This window comes from Ranitomeya variabilis, chromosome 6 (genome assembly GCF_051348905.1).
Source record: "Ranitomeya variabilis isolate aRanVar5 chromosome 6, aRanVar5.hap1, whole genome shotgun sequence".
Lineage (NCBI taxonomy): Eukaryota > Metazoa > Chordata > Amphibia > Anura > Dendrobatidae > Ranitomeya > Ranitomeya variabilis.
Window position 1 is genome coordinate 77,072,938 of NC_135237.1, and position 20,326 is coordinate 77,093,263.

Genomic DNA, 20,326 nt, shown 5'->3' on the forward strand with positions numbered 1-20,326 from the left:
TCCGCATCAAAGGCAGGGACACAACTGATGACATTTACATCAAAGGTCATGAACGGGGTTAATGTTTAGTGACATGGAAAAGGAAAAAATAAGATTTAAAAAACAATAGATGGTTTTCTAATGACATTCATTTTAATTAATATTTTTTTTCCACTCAAGAGAAATTATTAAAAATGCAACCGTGGAGACATCACCACTGAAAATGCCAAAGACACCGGACACTCCACTTTGGTTTTTAAAATCACCATGATGAGATGTGGTGGAGAAACAACATATAACTGGACGTCTAAAACTATTTGCTGCCATAAAAGCACAGACTAAAGCTAATAGTTTACGAAAAATAGCCCACGATATTAATAAACCTGTGGGATTTTTTTTTAGGTCCATGAAACAGGCAGCTGAAAGGATTTAGCATAGTCTTACTGCAGTTAGTATAGTGGGGAGCGCTGCTGGATTTGGTCAGGATTTTCCATCAGTATTTGTAAGCCAAAACCAGGAGTGGAACAATTAGAGGAAAAGTATAATAGAAACATATGCACCACTTCTGTATTTATCACCCACTCCTGGTTTTGGCTTACAAATACTGATGAAAAATCCTGACCAAATCCTGATGCAATCCTGAACGTGGACACATACCCTAAGAGAGCACTCAGACGCCCATATAAATCCGACCGCAATGCACGGACTGGCCAGAAAATCTCCTGACTCAAACATGGCAGCTTCATATATGTCTATCAAGCGGTCACGCTTGGGCCAGGAGAGCTGCCGGCCAGTCCGAGCATTGCGGTCTGATTTATACGGTCGTCTGACTGCGCCACAATACTCATCTGGGCGGTAATACTGTAGAGACTAGTCCTGGTGTCTGCGATCTTGGCATACCCACTGGGGCTTGATTGATGTCCCGTCCAGTACAGCTAGTGTGTGAGATAGCAATTGGTTGTCAACATTTAGGGATCTTTTTTTTTTCTTCCTTAATGAGTAATTTGGATAAGAATTATATTTGTACTTGGGCTTCATTAGAAGTTTGGTACCACTTGACCCCGATAGGCTCTGTCTGCCCCCCTTTTGATGGCTGAGAATCTGCTAGTGAGCTCAGTCAGGGGAATGGAAGAGTTTCCGCCTCAGTCCTTCTGAGCTCTTCTGAGGTGATTGAGGACTATAGGCCCCATCGCATTTCAATGTGCAGGGAAACAAAGCCTGTAAAAGGTCAAGTGATGTAAAATCATTAATAAAACCGAGTTGCAATAATTATTTCTAGACAAAAATACACCTATATAACAGAAAAAAAAAAAAAGAAAGTATTGTTCCCAGAGGTGGGTAACTCCTTTAATTGCAGAATGGGCCCGCTAACTGCGACTAATCCCCACTGCAGAACCGCCCAGATAATTACTGCGGTTTTAGAACCTCTCCCCAGTAGTAAAATTCGTTTTTCCTTCAAGTACATGACAACAAAGGTAGGTTTTTAATAGGCCAAATGCAGCATGAAGGTAACGAAGGCTCACACATCGCACATAGGCAGCGGCAGGCAGGGTCGCTGTAATTCATTAGCAATCATGGATACCAGGTTGACCGACAATTGTTTTGCAAAAATTAAAAAGGAAATTATATAAAAAAAACGTAACTAAAATGGACGCAAGAGACTCATTCTACATAAATAATGACTCATGATATGCCAATCCAAAAAGTAGAAATGACGATATCTGCTAAGGTCCTGGTTACAGGCACATGATGTCCTTAATACTATCGCAATAATGTCTTTAGTGTTGCAGTGTAAATTCTGTCTGCACTTTCAATTAAAAAGAATAAAATAACATGGACTAATGGCTTACAAATAATACAATAATCCCCCCAGTATATTATGAGCCCCACAACACCCAGCAGAAGCCACTTGTTGATAAATAGGTATAAGCAGATATGTGCAGATTTCTTCCATCGGAAAGCGTTGCCTCCTTGTAGAATACGGTCTTCATCAAGGACTGCAGGGCAATGGAGGCTTGAACATGTCGGCTGACAGAGGCCGGTTTACCTGCCCTTCCATTACAGACACACTGTGTGGGGACCTAGCGATGGGCAGCATTTAAAGGGACTCTGTCACCTCAGACAATTTGGCGGGATATTAAAATGAGTTGTTACCGGTCAGATGGGCGGCGTGTCCTCGTAATTTCTCCACCCAGTCAGTCCCTTTTTTCCCGCAATAGTTTAGTGCATAAGAGTATGCGTGAGCCATAGTTGGCGCGTGCGCCTGCAGTCTTCGGTGGCGCACGCGCAGTATGCTTTGCCCTACTGCGGGCAAAGCCGAAAACATTACTGCGCATGCGCCCGCGTACTATGTCCCGGAACACAGCGAAATACTTCCGGAACATAGTGCGCGGCGCATGCGCAGTAATGCTTTTTGGCTTTGCCCGCAGTAGGGCAAATCATACTGCGCGTGCGCCACCGAAGACTGAAGGCGCACGCGCCAACTATGGTGCGCGCATACTCTTATGCACTAAACTATTGCAGAAAAAAGGGACGGACGGGGTGGCGAAATTACGAGGATACGCTGCCCATTTGACCGGTAACAACTCATTTTAATATCCCACCAAACTGACGTGACAGAGTCACTTTAAGACTGCAGATCAGTAACGGAACGCACTTTACAAAGAAAGAAATTGGTGCAGATTGGCTCATCGTGCCATTTCCAGCACCTTTCTGAGAATTATCATACAGTGGACAACCCCCGTTCTCTAAAAGTAAAAAACAGAAAAAGCAAAATGAACAAATCATCTCACATTTAACATTAGACTGTGATTTCAATTTAAAATCAGCTTACAAATCAAATCATATGTAGTCATCGAAAATAAGTGTCCAGATCCGGATACTATCTCATATAGGAACCGTTACCTTGTGCTCTTAGGGTTAATATATCATGGGTCACATAACAATGAAGGGTACCATGCCAGTGTGGATCTCCCGACCATGCAGCAGGTATACACTGGGGTGCAGAGATTCGGCCCTTTATCTGGGCACTGGGCATGTACCAAGCAGATTAAGGAGCATTGCGTCTCACCACATTTTTCATGTGCACAGATCCAGATCTTCGGTGTTGTGAGTCACACAGGGGCATACTTCATTAGTAATGTGAATATGGAGCAAGATGTACCATGGCCTACAGGGGCCAACATGTGCAGCCACATAGGCCCAAAAGGAAAAAGGGTCCATTTTGACCTCCAAAGTGCATTATGACAAGACTGCAAAGGGCCCATATACTCCTCTTGCACAGGGGCCTCTTCTGTGTTCGCTAGCGATGTGCTATAAACCTTATATGCTTCTAGTGCTCCACGGATCCTTTAAACAATAGGACAATTTTACTCAAGCTCTTTGTAAAAGAAGCCACAACACTATGTCCTCCACTGCCTACATTGTAGGTCCGCAGCCAATGCAGAACAGAAGAGACCATTAAAAATGTCACCTAATGATATGGAATTTCCTCTATCATTATAGGCATTCTGTCAGCACAAAATGACAGATCAAAACAAACACTGGTGCTCTATACAACCCCAACGTAGCAAAACAGTTCTGTGCCCCCCATCTACTGGACTCCCTTTGTTTCTCCTCCCTAGTTCTGGGTTTATGGGACCAGGAGAGAATGGAGAAAAATGGAAAACAAGTAGGTGGCAACGTGCACTTAGCGGTTTGACCATGTCAAGGGTGCACCACTCGCCTGGGCATGATTTGAAAAGTCATTTTTCACTGATAGACTCTCTTTAATTGCAACAATATTGTTTTGATCAAGTATTAATGCAATGCCAGGGTGCCAATAGTACCTGCATCTGCCAACACCTGGGGAGCTACATCCAACTCCAGGGCCACAGGTTAAAGATCGCTACCCTGGAGGATCCTAGGAGACCCATCCTTAACGTGTACATCATTGGTCTCCCGCACATGTCTCGGTATTGGTAGAAAATGACTACTCCCAGAATTAACCAACAGCTCGGTGCTATCAGAACATGCTGGAAGGTATGTGTTGTGCTCCAGATGGGTAGCCTAAGGTTAGAAAACAATACTCTACATGAGCCACCTGGCCGTGCAAACTTTGGCAATATAAGACATATATATATATAGCTTAAGAAGTAGTCTATCAGATTAAAAATAGTCTATGGTTCTAAAAAGACATTTAGGTAAAATGTAAAATCATCTGCATAAAAAGCTTGTAGTTTTGCTTAAAATAAAAAAAAATACAAATAAAAACTTGAACCATTTTCTGGTCAGCCGTCGTGCATTTAGCATTTCAATGATCAGCGAGACCAAACAGGATTGATCGTCTTTTCCTTTCTTCCTATTCTTCCTTCTTTTCAGGAGGTTCTGTGGAAGAGTCTTCAGTGATTTTCTCGTCAGTTATGGTGGAAACTGCAGCATTGTCCACGTCAGCCAGAGACTCGCTCGCTGGAGCGGCTTCTGAAGGGTCGCTCACCGGATCCTCAAAGGCGATTAAAGAGTTCTGTTCAGCAAGGGCATGATCCAAGCCGGAGGGTGACGTGGGGAAATCGAGAGGAGGCGCTTCTGACACAGTCACGTGTTCTGGAAAAAGAGGAGAAAAATAATCATGAGGAATACAATCGTTTACAAAATAAAACACTGAACACCACTAGACAGATCGTCAGTCCATGGCAAGGTGGTGTCCGTCCTCCAGTGACCCCACGGATCAACAAGAAATAGTATCCGGCTCCACACTTTCAGGGATCAGACACAGCCACATGGACGACAGCAGCAGCAATGATCAGCTACAAATGTAAAGGGAAGTGAGCACCACGGTGGGGGGCTCGAGGACAGAAACCCACCAACCACATTCATGACCTATCCTAATATGTTCAATAAGAAAAAGTTTGCCAAAAGGAAAAGATATTATAAAGTACAAAAAACAAAATAAGTTTAGCTACAATGATGAAATTAAACAGAAGAAAACGAACATCCATGGAATTTATAGAACAACTAAAAAGACACAAACGCAGGCAAAAAGTCCCAGACCTTAGTAGGCGATGCCCCCTCCAGTAATATGTGCCAATATAGGTAATTATGAGGCACCTGCAAAGGAACCCATTAGTGACAACCCTGGAGCTGCTTAAGGCCGTGTTCACGCATTGCATTTTTGCAACGTATTTTGTGCAAATTAAAAGCTGCTTTTTACAGTAACTGCAAAAGCCATGAGACTTCAGAAATCACATGCAATCAATGGTTGTTTCCCGACTGAATTTGAGAACTGCAGCGGGTTTTTTTTTTAGTTTTATTTATTTATTTTAAAATCTGCATCATGCCAATTCTTTCAGGGGGTTTGCAGACTTTTTTCCACCCATAAAAAGCAAATTAAAGTGAAAAAATGCTGTAAAAAACGTAATTTTTTTTTTGGCTGCATTTTTGGTGAAGAAAACATGTACTGTAGATAAAGCACACATGTAACTCACACCACAAAAGCTGCAAAAAGCGTGATAAAAATGCTGAAAACATTATATCTTTTTACTATTGATGCTGCATAGGCAGCATCAATAGTAAAAAGTTGGTCACACTTACCAAACACTATGACAAGAGTGACCAACCTGTCAATCAGTTTTCCAAGCGATGCTACAGATTGCTTGGAAAACGCTAGCATTCTGCAAGCTAATTAAGCTTGTAAAACACTAGTGTTTAGCAGGAATACGCATGCCAATTCTGCATGCGTATTTCCCACGGCAGGGAGTTACAGAATTGCCGTGGAAATTTCCAGAAGGCAAGAATACATAATGGCCGGCTCACCATTAATCTGCGGTGTTGGGACATAGCCATTAGTTTAAATAATGCACATACCAATATAAGCATTCAGTTCCTCGGCAGTCATGATCTTGTCTCCGACAGTGGAGGGATCCGGCGTAACATTGAGAGGAGGAGAGGTCACATCCAGCAGTTGTGTAAGATCTGGAACCTCGGGCATCAGAATGTCAGAACTGTCTGGAAATCCTATTATAGAAAAACATATCAATATAAAGAAGCTCCAACCAAACATTTTACTGCCTAAGCCGGTGTAAATATATAAGTAGCCTACGTATGTGTCTATAATTACCGATTGCACTCTACCTCAGATTCCAGCGCTCCCCCGGTCCTCTTCTCACTCATGTGACTACTATTCCAACTTGTCAGATCGTTTTTCCAATCTAAGTCTTTAAAAAATACTTCTGATTTTCTCCTACCTGCAGTGTCACCTGGCAAGTCTGAATGAAAGTAACATGAATGAGAATGACCGGAGAGCAGCGCTGGAAACTGGGGAAGACAGCGATCAGGTAAGGGTCCGAGGTGGAGGATCTCTCCTGGCAGGTCTTACTCCCTCTCGTGATGGTAACTGGCCACATGACCGATACACGCACAGGCAGGGTGGGGTTTCCTGTTTTGGTACCTGGGTTCACAACTCTTTGTACCGGCGGGGGAAGAACAAGTGCAGCCTCTCCTGGATGCACAGGTGTATTCTGCGTCTCTTCCAAATGTAGAGCTTCCTCCACTGGGTCCACGTGGGGTTCTGGGGCCAAAAGAGGAGCCTGCCAACACAAAAATGGGATGTTTGCAGAAGAAGTAATTTCATCAATAGATTTTCGAAACCAAACAATTTAATAATACAGTAATAATATTAAGTAATGTCTCTAAATAACATTTGTAGGAACTAAAAAAAAACAAAAAACCCACCACGAACATTTGTTATATCATCTTAATTTCACGAGTCTGCCTCATACCTCATTATATCCATTGGTCGGATGCACAGGGTGTTCTTCAGCCGGTAACGGGGGCTTTATCTCATCATTTTTGTTTGGGGTAACAGGCTGTGAGGGAATGCGATGTAAGTATCCGTACCCAATACCACATCCCAAGCTAGAAGGACACAAGGCACAGCGTCAGACATTGTCGGCTGCATTTACACAGTGCTTTCATGAACTGGTTTATGTATTGGAGACACGTGTACACCGTTATTTAGAAAGAAGGACGATAAACTCTACATACATGTGTGATGTGGCTTCAGTTTATAACAGAAAGCTAAATAACGTGCCAGAGCTGCTATAAGATGGATCCCAAATGTCCAGACGGACCATAGACTTACGATGGGGTCCTTCTGGATGCCTTAATTTCGACTGCAAACATTGTTCTTATACGCTGCACTGTTCTAGCTGTCAAAACTGTGTGTAAATGTGTGTAGACTGGACAAGTCACTGTACCTTCCCTCGCCGCCCCATGCTCCATTAGGGGTTACATACACCTCCCGACACGAGTCTGTCTCGGTGTTATAAACCAGCAGCTTCAGAGGTTTTCCTTCGTGCGACTCGATCAAAGCATAGAAATCTTCTGACTAGATATAAAGATAAAAAAATAAAAATTATGAGAAATATTTTATGTTTGTCTGGGGCTTTGTAGGCCAGGAAACAAGGAGCTCACGACGGAAAAAGGTATTTATTTACAAATGCAGTAACTAAATTAGAAAAAAAAACGGATCCGGTTTGTCATCGCGGGAGCTGCAAACATAGCGCTCGGGTCTATTTTGAACTCCTAAAGCTGTAAGACTTGTGGTCGCACACGTTGTGGTACCTCCCTCACATTACATCAGTAACGTAAAACTCATCATACACTTTGTTACACTGAATACAACCAAATACGTTCCTCCTTTCTTTATGGAACCTGCGCTAAGTTACACTTTGTTGTACTTTCTTGGTATGGGAGGGATGAGGTTTGTGATTGTATTTTATTGTTTTGTACCGTTTCTAAATTGGAACATTTCAATAAAAAAAAAACAACAAACATTGGATTTAAAAATAAAAAATTGAAGAATTGATTTAAAGATTTGGAGCGTACCTCTTGCAAAATCTGATCCGACCCCACAATATAATCTATATGAGCATGTAGACCGGCCAGAGCTGCGGGTGAGTTTGGTTCCACATCCTAAAAGGCAATAGAAAATCATTCAAGTCATCCTTGTAACTGTAAGATACAAACAATGGCTCAGTGGTTAGGACGGAATGGTAGCTCAGTGGTTAGCACTGTTACTTTGCAACATCTGCAAGGAGTTTGTATGTTCTCCTCGTGTTTGCGGGTACTCCGGTTTCCTCCCACACTCCATAGTGCACTCAAGACATACTGATAGGGAATGTAGATTGTGAGTGAAAATGGGGACAGTGATGATGTGTGTAAATAAAACTAAATAAAAACACACACAATTAACGGTGGGGACAGTGAAGCAGCCATTGATTGGCAGCAGGGATTGCGTGACGTAACAATGTCACACGATCCCTGGGACAGCCAGTGTTGACATTGCTGGAAAGGCAACGGAGGCGAATAGAAGTGTTATTATTCTACTGGGGGGCAAACGTAGGGATCCAAAATGGGGTGTACAGTAGCGGACAACACCTCTAATAGGGAGGCCATGACGTCAGTTAATCTTACCCACAATTAGGAAATAACTGAGGTATTACATACCAGCACATGCCACACATGTTCATTAGCTCCTTGGAAGCTGCAGAATCTGACACTGGCCCCCAGAAGCCCCTGGCCTCCCCACATGTTACTGGGGGTGACCTCCACCTCTCGCACTTTCAGGGTCTTTGTGTTGTAAACCTCCAGCTTCACAGGCTTCTCCATGTTTGCTTTCAGGAGATCTTTGAACATGCTGTTCTCTTTGATCTAAACATAAATAAATAAAATAAGTAAAATTGAACAGGACAGAATATTCACTGCTCAGAAAAGTGGGGAAAAAAAATCAAAACTTGATTGTATGTGGATATATCTCCCATACACAGACATGAGGGATTCCTGCTACACTATGCAACAAATGGTCAGAAAAAGGACAATATACAGTACTGAGCAGGGTAGCTGTTAGTCCATATCTGGGCTACAGTAAGCACTTTCTAAAAAGCAGCAGCACGTCTGTGCTCCTCCCCTCCATAGAAGTCAATAGACAACTGTAATCTGATCCCTCACTGAGCTGGCCGTCCAACTTGTTTCATGTATTCACTTGTACTATTGATCTATGCAAACGTGGTTAAAATGACAGTGACCATTAAAGGGAATCTGTCACCCCTGGGACGTTTAAATCTATTAATATGGACATACAGGTAATAGAATTGTTCTTCTGCGCAGGCTGAAGTGAAGTAGCAGTGATTTTAAAGGATTGATTTTACCCATAATAATTCTCTAGGTGGAGATCCATTTTCAGTTCTGTGATGAGCAATATTACTAATAACAACGACTGACGAAAACGGTATAAATGTTACATAACTGACCAGTAAAGCGAAGGCCCGAGGTGTAACTTTACTTAAGATATCAAAGGCCTCCTGTTCTTCTCCCGTTTCTATCCGTAACACTTGCTCCATAAATATGTGCACACAACACAGAGTCGCTGCCAAGTTTTCAGTTTCCTGCTGGCAGTCACTCACTGGGCATGTTCTATGCCAGCGCTGAGTACCCGGCAATTAGTCTCTAAGGAGGATTATATGTACTAAAATCACAGCAAATTAGTGGATAGTGGTTAGAAACCAGGATCAGCCAGGAGCCCTGTTCCTGCATTCACCTGGTTGGTTTTCAAAATAAAATAAGAAAAAGGTGAGTAATGTGGATTTTATTATTTTTAGCTAGCGCAACCCTATGGAATGAAGAAACATGACAATGAAAGACCCCTTTAATGGTGCAGGCAAATGACAATTTAAAAAAAAAAATAAAAAATGTTTATAGACAACTTGTTTTTTTTGTCTTTATAGTAACATGTCCCTTTAAGAGATTAAGGGAAACTACAGTTTAGCATACAATGAATTTACAAAAGAGGAGAAAAAAATTGGTGATATACATCTGACAGTAGATTTATTCTTGCTGAAGATTTCACTTATATTTGGATTTTCATGAAAAATTAAACACACGACTGTTACTATAGGTCTCTATGATATAAATGTATCCTTCCTTTTAATGAACATGTAATATACATTATGGGCAGCACGGTGGCTCAGTGGTTAGCACTGCAGCGTGCAGCCTTGCAGCGCTGGAGTCCTGGGTTAAATTCCCACCGAGGACAACATCTGCAAGGAGTTTGTATGTTCTCCCCGCGTTTGTGTGGGTTTCCTCGGGGTTCTCAGATTTCCTCCCACATTCCAAAAACATACTGATAGGGAATGTAGATTGTGAGTCCCATCGGGGACAGCGATGACAATATCTGTAAAGTGCTGTGGAATTAATGGCGCTGTATAAGCAAAGCATGATTAATAAATATACATTTACATGGTGTAAGTTTGGATTTGTCTAAACCATAATTTAATGGGCAACATTAATTTCAAGCAACATTTCAGAATAAGTGGTCATGTGTGCACATAAAGAATATAATATCTGGCCATAATAGGACTTGAAGGATATTATACAACAAAACTAAGCTAAGCTATCTGGATGTGGAGAAGCTCTGGAGTGAGGTAAATGACTTGTTTGAAAGCTCGCCTTAATCTTTCCACATCTCCCTCTGCTTGTTTCCTCTCCCTGCTCCACACTAATTTCCCCCTCCCTTAGGCAAATTTTGTTGAAATTGCACTTTCAGTTCAAGATATTTCACCCTTCTCTTATTCCAACCCCCCACAATATTAGAAAAAAAAAAAACAAAGTCTCCTACTCTGGAGGTCTTACTCGGTATTACACAGAAAACTTATAAATTCTCACGTGTACTGTATAATTCTTAATTTCTTCAGTGGTGGTGCTGCAGGGAAATTTAACACTTACTGCTAGGTTTCCTAATAAACTAAAGTGGATTGCTAACAGCAGGATACTTAGCGTATGTTCACACATGGCGTTTTTGCAGCTTTTATTTTGCTGCAGAAAAAAATTCTGCAGCATGTCAATGCGCTCATAGTTTTTGACCAATTTTAATGAACAGAGAAAAAAATAAAATAAAAAAGGCAAACATTGCAAAAAAATGCGGATTTTAAGCAGGTTTTTCCCTGCCAACACACTTTTTTCCTGCAGATAAAATACACTGCAAGAACACCAAAGTGTGAACATACCTTTAAAAGCTTTAGTTTCAGCCTGCAATCTTCATTCATTTTCTGACCCTAAAATATGCAGTTTGCAAGATGATCTAAGTTTCTGATTATGAGAATGTCTCTCTCAGTAATACAGTCTGACTGTAAGCTGTGTGTATCCAGGGTGCTACATCAGCTTATAGAGCAGCACAGCTTCTATCCTGTACTTTTTTCCCCCCCATTTCATGAGTTTCCGCTGACTTTCTGCCATCAGGTTTCCTCTCTTCTCCAAAGTAGAGAACCACTTTCAAATAGTTTTAAAACGTACAACCCCAAGAAAGCAGAGATGTAAATGCTTATAGCATGAGAAATAACCTACCAGCCGGGAATGTCCAATGGCAATAACAAAATCAAAGAAAGGCTCAAGTCCCGCTTTCTGTGCAGGAGAATTTTCTTGCACCTTAAAAAAAAAAGAAAAAAGAAAAAAAAATATGATTACATTAATTTACAATATGTTGTATAGAAAAACAGACGTACTGTAAAGGATGAGCTGTACTAATGGCAAACGGATACTTAGCCAGCTGTAATACTACAATAAGTCAGCTCACTGATACAGCCATGTCCGATGATAAGGGTCCCGTTATTCGACATTTCTTCTGCATATAAATGGCCCTGTAAAATGATTAATAGGTGCTACAGCTTGGACATGGACTGCACGAGGATGATGGGGGGGGGGGGGGGGGGGGTAAGGAGAAGAGAAAAATAATAAATAAAATCGCACTTTTCTGGATGAGATTGGGATCGATTCTTTATACTGCCGTGCGATCCTGGCCTTATGTGTACTTTGCCAGTAAGGAGAGCAGGAGCAGAGAGACAAAGACTTCCCCCAATTCCTGTAACCTGTCTCCCCTGCTAGAGATTAATTACACTAAAGTTAGACTAAAGGAAGACACAACGGCCCCAAATAAATTATTTTTCCCATATTTCTGGGGATAAAGGTCTTTGGAGAAAAGAAAATATATATATATATATCTATAAAACGCAAAACTTTTGTGGTCTTCTGTTTCGGCCAACTCCACCAGAGTGGGAGGACCCTGGGTGGGACAGGACACAGCCAAGCTCCCCTGAAAAATTCATCAAAAGCTGCGGTGTAACTTATGCCAGAAATGTTACTCCAATCCCTGACACATGGCAGGAATAAGATGGGCACAATGTATTACGCGTTGTGCGCCTCTTAATGCATTAGTCACATCTTATTCCTGCACGCACATTACTAAGCCTGACGTACACAACGCTAGTCTTACTGAATCGGGTTCTTAGTGACTGGCACATTAGGAGTCATTTTTCAGACTAAGACTATATAATTTAATATAGTGATTTTCAGATTGTCCATTTGGCACAATGTCTATAAAAGGAGATACAGAGGTCTGTAATTACAGGAGACTATAAAGAGTAAGGGTACCGTCACACATTGAAATTTTCATCGCTGCGACGGCACGATTCGTGACGTCGCAGCGTCGTATAATCATCGCTCCAGCGTCGTATACTGCGGTCACACGTTGCAATCACGGCGCTGGAGCGATGCCGAAGTCCCCGGGTAACCAGGGTAAACATCGGGTAACTAAGCGCAGGGCCGCGCTTAGTAACCCGATGTTTACCCTGGTTACCAGCGTAAACGTAAAAAAACAAACAGTACATACTCACCCGTCGGTGTCCTTCAGGTCCCTTGCCGTCTGCTTCCTGCTCTGAGTGCAGCCGTACAGTGAGAGCAGAGCGCAGCACCGCTGTGATCTGCTCTCACTTTCCGGACGGCACTCAGAGCAGGAAGCAGACGGCAAGGGACCTGAAGGACACCGACGGGTGAGTATGTACGGTTTGTTTTTTTACGTTTACGCTTGTAACCAGGGTAAACATCGGGTTACTAACCGCGGCCCTGCGCTTAGTTACCCGATGTTTACCCTGGTTACAAGCGAAGACATCGCTGGATCGCTGTCACACACAACGATCCAGCGATGTCAGCGGGTGATCAAGCGACGAAAGAAAGTTCCAAACGATCTGCTACGACGTACGATTCTCAGCAGGGTGTCTGATCGCTGCTGCGTGTCAGACACAGCGATATCGTAACGATATCGCTAGAACGTCACGAATCGTAACGTCGTAGCGATGGAAATTTCAATGTGTGACGGTACCCTAACTGTCATTTTAATTTTTATTTAATACATCAATAAAACAAGCAACTTTGTTATATATTATCAGAGAAAGCTGCTTCTTTCTCCTCCTGTACTGATCTTTCATTATCAAAGTTCTCAATTTCCAGTAAAATCTGTATTCAGAGAAGACAGACTGCTACTAGAGATGGCAGTAAAGTTCGAGGTCCGTACCAAACGCCTACCATTCAGGCACAGACCCCGAACACAAACTTCACCAGGAAGCCCGTGTTACTGTTCGGGATCGGCCCCGGAACGCCGGGTGTTTCTCACGCTGTCATCTGCATGGCAGCACAAGAAACATCGGCGGCAAGATCAATACCACCGGGCAGAGAGCCACAGCTCCCACGCTGTCAGATGACCGAGTGAGCATGCAGATGTGACCAGAGGTAAAAAGTTTACCTCCAATCACAGGCGTCAACTGATGGAACTACGACTCCCATCAGCCTATGCCTGCTGCTGCTAATAACGGCGAGAGATGGCGGTGGCTGATGGGAGTATTCATCAGCCTGTGCTATAAATAAATTACAAAAAAAAGACCTGGTTTCCTTTGTATTTTTGATAACCAGCCAGGAAAAACTGACAGCTGCAGGCTGCAACCCTCAACTGTTGGCATTAGCAAGGCCGATTATCAAGAATAGAGCGGTCCGCATGCAGTTTTTTAAAATTATTATTAATAAATTAAGTAAATAAAAATAAATAAAAAACAACGATGTTTGGTCCCATTTTTGATAAAGCAGGCAGCTGGGGGCTGGTATTCTCTGGCTCGTAAGGGGCCATTGATAGTGCCCCCTAGCATAAAAATAGCAGCCCACATCAATTAGTATGATACTAATCCCCCAGGAAGAAGCAAGAAGTGAAACGCGCGGGCTCTGTGCTGCATTCCCAGGTCGTATACCCCCTTCTTGTTATATACTACTGTGCTGCTCTTTTTCTATTTTGCACTTATCTGTAAGGACTTACTATTGCTATTTATTCATTTTTGGATCAAACCTTGCACCATGTATTATGCTGCTATAAATAGTCTAACAAGACATATGTACTTCATCTGCACTATTTTGCAGGTTAGGTTTTTTCCCATGTTATGTCTATGTTACATCAGTGAGCTCCTGGTTACTATTTCGTAGTGCTTGATTTGTATGTGGACTTCTATGAGCCCATGTACCTATAAACTGCATTCTAACCTTTACACTGTTCACTTAGGTGCATGAGCCACTTGGCTGTTTTTACATATACCTGCTAAGGCTTTTTGTCTGGTTATTTAATTCAGTATTCACATTGTTTAGTGCTTTTTGTGAGCATACACTAGTCCATCTGCATCCTTGGAATTTTCTAATGTTACATTGGATTGCTCCTAGGCCAGATATATGAGATAAAAGATTATACATAAACTGTAGATGGACATGTAGCATATATTTGTATGTATATAGGGGTAGTCTGAGGACATGTAACCCCTTTATTATAATTATACTTGTGATGTGAGATGGAGGTGGTCACTGCTCTGTCACTTCTAATGTTCGAATGAATGGCAGGGATGGGGCAGGTACTAACAGCCAATGAGCATGCAGGCAGAGGGCGGGGCAGATACTAACAGCCAATGAGCATGCAGGCAGAGGGCGCGGCAGATACTAACAGCCAATGAGCATGCAGGCAGAGGGCGGGGCAGATACTAACAGCCAATGAGCATGCAGGCAGAGGGCGCGGCAGATACTAACAGCCAATGAGCGTGTAGGCAGAGAGCAGGGCAGATACTAACAGCCAATGAGCGTGCAGGCATAGGGCGGGGCAGATACTAACAGCCAATGAGCGTGCAGGCAGAGGGCGGGGCTGGGGCAGATACTAACAGCCAATGAGTATGCAGCGGGCAGGCAGACGGCAGATACAAACAGCCAATGAGTGTGCAGTGGACAAGCACAGGGCGGGGCTAGATACTTAGGTTGTGGCGGAGCTACTTCTGGCTGTGAGGACAGTGAAATGCATCATGGGTTTGGTTGGAGAAAGCCCCAGAAGCTGCCTAACCAAGAGCAGAATAATTTTTCTGACTATAAGACGCACCCCAAATTTTGGGGTGGAAAATAGCAGAAAAAACGGTGATGCGCTCGCCGTGGACACATTTCTGCATCCTGAGGAATGGACCCTACTCTGGTGCTCTGCCTCACCGCCAACACCGGATTCGCAGCATCGCACCCCAGGACTGCAGCATTGCCCCACTTCTGCCGCCGCTGGCTACCTGAAGAAGGGACCATGCTTTCTGTGACCCCATTGTACCACCAATGGCCCTCAGGTACCTTAAATTCGGACAATAAGACGGACCCCATCTCATAAAAATCTTTTTCCATGCGGCCATCTTCCTGAAGCCGTGGGCCGCTGGAGGCTTTAGGAAAATGGCCGCCGGAGGCCGCGCGTGCGCAGATTGAGATCTCGGCGGCCATTTTCCTGAAGCCGAGTGCCGCCGAGATCTCAATCTGTGCACGCGTGGCCTCCTGCGACCATTTTCCTGAATCTTCCGGCGGCCCACAGCTTCAGAAAGATGGCCGCAGGGAAACCAGTGATGTGCTCACCGTTGACACCGGGCCGCGGCGTGGACAGCGGCATAGACACCGGACAGCGGCATGGACACCGGACAGCAGCATGGACACATTTCTGCTGCCTGCATCCTGAAGAAGGGACCCTGCTCAGGTGCCACCGCCGCCGAATCCGCTGCCGTAACACTGCGGGCAGCCTGCGTTCGCACCATAAGATGCACCCCCCACTTTCCTCCCAAATTTTTGGGGAAACAAAAGCATCTTATAATGCGAAAAATACAGTAATCAGACAAAAATAGTGTAGTTACTTACCGATACCGGTATTTCTCAGAGCCCATGACAGCACTACCACAGAGAGGGAATCCGCCCTTCAGGGACAGGAAACCTACAGGATAAAAAGGGCGGTACCTCTCTCCTGCGTCAGTTTGGTTTACAGAGCATCAGAGGTCCTCCAGGTTAGTGACAACAGGAAATATACATTTTTAGCAAAATACTTAAGAAGATTACACCGTGTCTAAATCAAACACACACTTCGTATAATAAGGTGCTCACCGCACACGTGATAAGGGGGGGAATAAGCAGGTGCTGTCATGGGCTCTGAGAAAGCATTAAGCTACTTACGGGTAGCGGCATTTTTCGGAGGCCCATGACAGCACCACGAGAGAGGGGATCCGCCCCTTTAGGAACAGGAAACCCACAGATACAAAAGGGCGGCACCTCTCCCACGCATCAGTTGGATTACAGAGCCTGAGAGGACTACCGCAGTTAATGACAAGCAAACACAATATTGCATACAATTAAACACAATGACTTTAATAAAGTAACACACGTGAGAAGATAACATTTCTTCTTTAAATTATTTAGTTATTTATAACTCCAAGATGTGCAACCCCATGTGAAAAGGGAGGGAACTAAGGGTGCTGTCATGGGCCTCCGAAAAATGCCGCTACCCGTAAGTAGCTTAATGCTTTATTCGGACTCCCATGACAGCACCACGAGAGATTTACAGAGATGTAAGCCATTTTTAGGGAGGGACCACAGCCTGCAGCACCCTTAACCCGAAGGTGAGATCTGAGGAGAACCCCAAGTCCAATCTATAGTGTTTGAAAAAGGTGGAAGGGGATGACCATGTGGCCGCCTTACATATCTGGTCGACCGACACTCCAGACCTCTCTGCCCAGGATGACGCCATGGCTCGGGTGGAATGTGCCCTCAGATTCTGCGGAGCCGGACCCCCACCTGTCGTGTAAGCAAGAGAGATAGCCTCCCTAATCCATTTAGCTAGTATGTATTTAGATGCTCTAGCCCCTTTCCTTGGACCTTGGAAGGACAGGAATAGTGCATTATCCTTCTTCCAATCATTAGTGACCGAAATATATTGAAGAAGGCATCTCCTGACATCTAAGGTATGGAGATCCCTTTCTTTAGGGTTAGAAGGATTAGGGACAAACGAAGGTAAAACTATCTCCTGCGACCTGTGAAACTGGGATACTACTTTTGGTAAGTAGGCTGGGTCCGGTCTAAGGATAACTCTATCCTGGAGAAATTCTATATACGGGGGAAGTCTAGAGAGTGCCTGGATGTCTCCTATCCTGCGAGCTGATGTTATAGCTACTAGGAAAGCTGTTTTAAGAGACAACATCCTGACTGAGGCTTCATTCAACGGCTCAAAAGGGGGTTTTGTCAAAGAAGAAAGGACAAGATTTAAATCCCATGGTACCATTTTGTTTCTATAAAGTGGTCTAATTCTACCGACCGCCTTAATGAATCTCGACACCCAGTAGTTTCCCGCAATATTACATGAGAACAGGGCCCCAAGTGCAGAAACTTGTACTTTTAATGTGCTTGTGGAGAGTTTTAACTCTAACCCTCTTTGCAAAAATTCCAATATTTGACGTATTGGTACACCATCATTAACATTAAATTCTGAGGAAGTTAAGAACTTTCTCCAGGTTCTGGAGTAGATTCTTGTTGTTATTGGCTTTCTACTTCTTAAAAGGGTATCGACCAATTTAGGAGAGAAGCCTTTATTTTCTAACAATGACCGCTCAAACTCCAAGCCGTCAAATGAAGTCCCTTCACTTGTGGATGGAGTATCGGCCCCTGGGAGAGTAAATTTGGGATGTCTGGAAGTACCCAGGGATCGCCCACTGACATCGTCCTGAGCCATGAAAACCAGGTTCTCCTGGGCCAAAAGGGAGCAATCAGAATGAGTCTCGCACGATCTTCTCTGACCTTCCTCACCACTAGAGGTAGTAGGTTCAGTGGCGGGAAGGCGTAGGCCAGAAAAAAATCCCATTTTATGAGGAATGCGTCCACTGCCAGTGGATTTTCCCTGGGATTTAGGGAACAAAAGTTTTTTACTTTTTTGTTTTCTCTTGTGGCAAATAGGTCCACTACCGGTTGACCCCATAAGCGAACAATCTGTTTGAAGATGTCTCCGTTTAAAGACAATTCTCCTTGCTTTAGAACATTGCGGCTGAGAAAGTCCGCTTTTATGTTGTCTTTTCCTGTGATGTGCAGAGCAGTCAAAGATTGTAAATTCCCTTCTGCCATCCGGAGGAGACGATCTGTGATCTGCATCAGAGCCTCGGAGTGTGTCCCTCCCTGATGATTTATATAGGAGACTGCCACCCGGTTGTCTGAGAGGATCCTGACGTGGTGGCCATGCAGATACATGAGGAGGTTTTTAACTGACAATTCGATTGCTAATAATTCTCTCTGATTGGAAGAGGATGTTGAGTATGGTTCCCATTGGCCTTGCACTACAATGTCATTCATGTGAGCCCCCCAACCTGAGGAGCTGGCATCCGTAGTCACAACCCGGGACACGTCTATCATCCAGGGAACACCTGCTGACAAATTATCCCTATCCAGCCACCAACTTAGGGATTTGAGAGTCGCTGGTTCTAGCGTTATTTTTTCCTCTAATACACCCCTCAAGATCCTATCCTTAACCAAAATCTCTTTCTGGAGGGATCTAGTGTGAAAGTGTGCCCACCTTACCGCTGGAATGCACGATGTGAGGGACCCCAACAGGGACATAGCTTGCCGCAGGGTCATAGAGGGTGTATTTACTGCTTTCAGTACCTGATGCTGAATCTGAGATAGTTTGTTTTCCGGAAGATAACACTGTTGTGTAGTTGAATCTAGTACTAAGCCCAGAAACTTCTGAATTTTTTGAGGCTGTAATCGAGATTTTTCAAAATTAATTATCCAGCCCAGGCGTTCCAACTTAACCCTAGTGAGTTCTAGTTGGGACAAACAGTGTTCTACCGAGTTACCTATTATGAGGAAATCGTCCAGGTATGGGACAATAAGGACATTAGATTCTCGCAAGTGAGCCATCACCTCTGCCACTATTTTTGTGAATACTCTGGGGGCTGATGTTATACCGAAAGGAAGAGCTCTGTACTGAAAATGATAAACAACCCCTTCCATTAATACTGCTACCCTCAAGAACTGCTGGAAATCCACATGAATAGGTACGTGGTAATAGGCATCCTTTAAGTCGACTACCACCATAAAGCAGTTTTTAAACAGTATCTTTATTGTCGAGCTGATGGACTCCATCTTAAAGGTATGCTTAACCAAAAAACTATTAAGATGTCTGAGATTTATAATGGTTCTATACGAGTTATCAGGTTTTTTAATGAGAAACAAGGGAGAATAGAATCCCTTCCCTCTATCAGTCTCTGGAACCTGTGTAAGAACATTTTTAGAACAGAGAGACCAAACTTCTTCTTCTAGAGCAGATTGTTCTAGGGGATTAGAACGTAAGGGCGTTAACATAAATTTATCCCGTGGGGTATGGCAAAACTCAAGAGTAAGACCTCGAGAAATAGTATCTTGCACCCAGACACTATTCGTGATCTCGGACCATTCTGAACCAAAATGTAAAAGTCTGCCCCCCACCGGGGCTTCTAGTCATTTGTCCTCCTTCTTCCTTTCTTTTGAGGAACGACGGAACATATATCCCGTACCTCGTCTACGTCTGTCGTCCCACCTAGACCGATCCCTTGAAGGTGAAAAGGTACGCTTCCCTCCGCGACCGAACCTTCTTTTATTAAAGGGACGACGGTAGGACCCCAGCAGGTTGGGGAACTTCTTTTTGTCATCTCCTGCTTTCTCTAGGAGATCATCTAAGGTGGGCCCGAATAGATACTCCCCTTTACATGGAATGATGCAGAGTTTTGATTTTGACTGTATATCGCCTGGCCAACATTTCAGCCAAAGAGCCCTTCTGGCCGCATTCGAGAGACCTGCTGCCCTAGCAGCCATTTTGACAGAGTCAATAGACGCATCTGATAAGAAAGCAGCTGCTTCTTGGATCAGTGGTAAGGCAGTCAGGATAGAATCCCTTGATGCACCTTCTTTTAACTGAGTCTCTAATTGTTCCAACCAGACCATCATTGATCTGGCTGTACAGGTTGAAGCCACCGCAGGCCTTAAAGAACCGGCCGCCATCTCCCAGGTACTTTTTAGAAAGGTATCCGCTTTTCTATCAAGGGGGTCCTTAAGGGTCCCCATGTCCTCAAAGGGGAGAGAGGCCCGTTTGGCCACTTTGGCTATTGCCGCATCCAACTTAGGGGCTTTTTCCCAGTTGGTGACTGCAGGA

At 43.8% G+C, this 20,326-nt stretch overlaps 1 protein-coding gene across 1 annotated transcript in view; it reads right to left on the minus strand.

The window, feature by feature from the left end:
- Window positions 1-2,624: 2,624 nt before the first annotated feature.
- The window catches only part of GORASP1 (golgi reassembly stacking protein 1), a 42,133-nt gene continuing 24,431 nt past the window's right edge, over window positions 2,625-20,326 (minus strand). Inside the window, exons 2-9 of the mRNA XM_077268678.1 lie at window positions 11,356-11,436; window positions 8,464-8,667; window positions 7,843-7,929; window positions 7,212-7,342; window positions 6,735-6,870; window positions 6,404-6,542; window positions 5,821-5,970; window positions 2,625-4,560 (exon numbers count right to left, since the gene is read on the minus strand). Of these exons, the coding sequence (XP_077124793.1) occupies window positions 4,319-4,560; window positions 5,821-5,970; window positions 6,404-6,542; window positions 6,735-6,870; window positions 7,212-7,342; window positions 7,843-7,929; window positions 8,464-8,667; window positions 11,356-11,436 (1,170 nt within the window). The 3' untranslated portion in view covers window positions 2,625-4,318. The remainder of the gene's footprint in view (window positions 4,561-5,820; window positions 5,971-6,403; window positions 6,543-6,734; window positions 6,871-7,211; window positions 7,343-7,842; window positions 7,930-8,463; window positions 8,668-11,355; window positions 11,437-20,326) is intronic.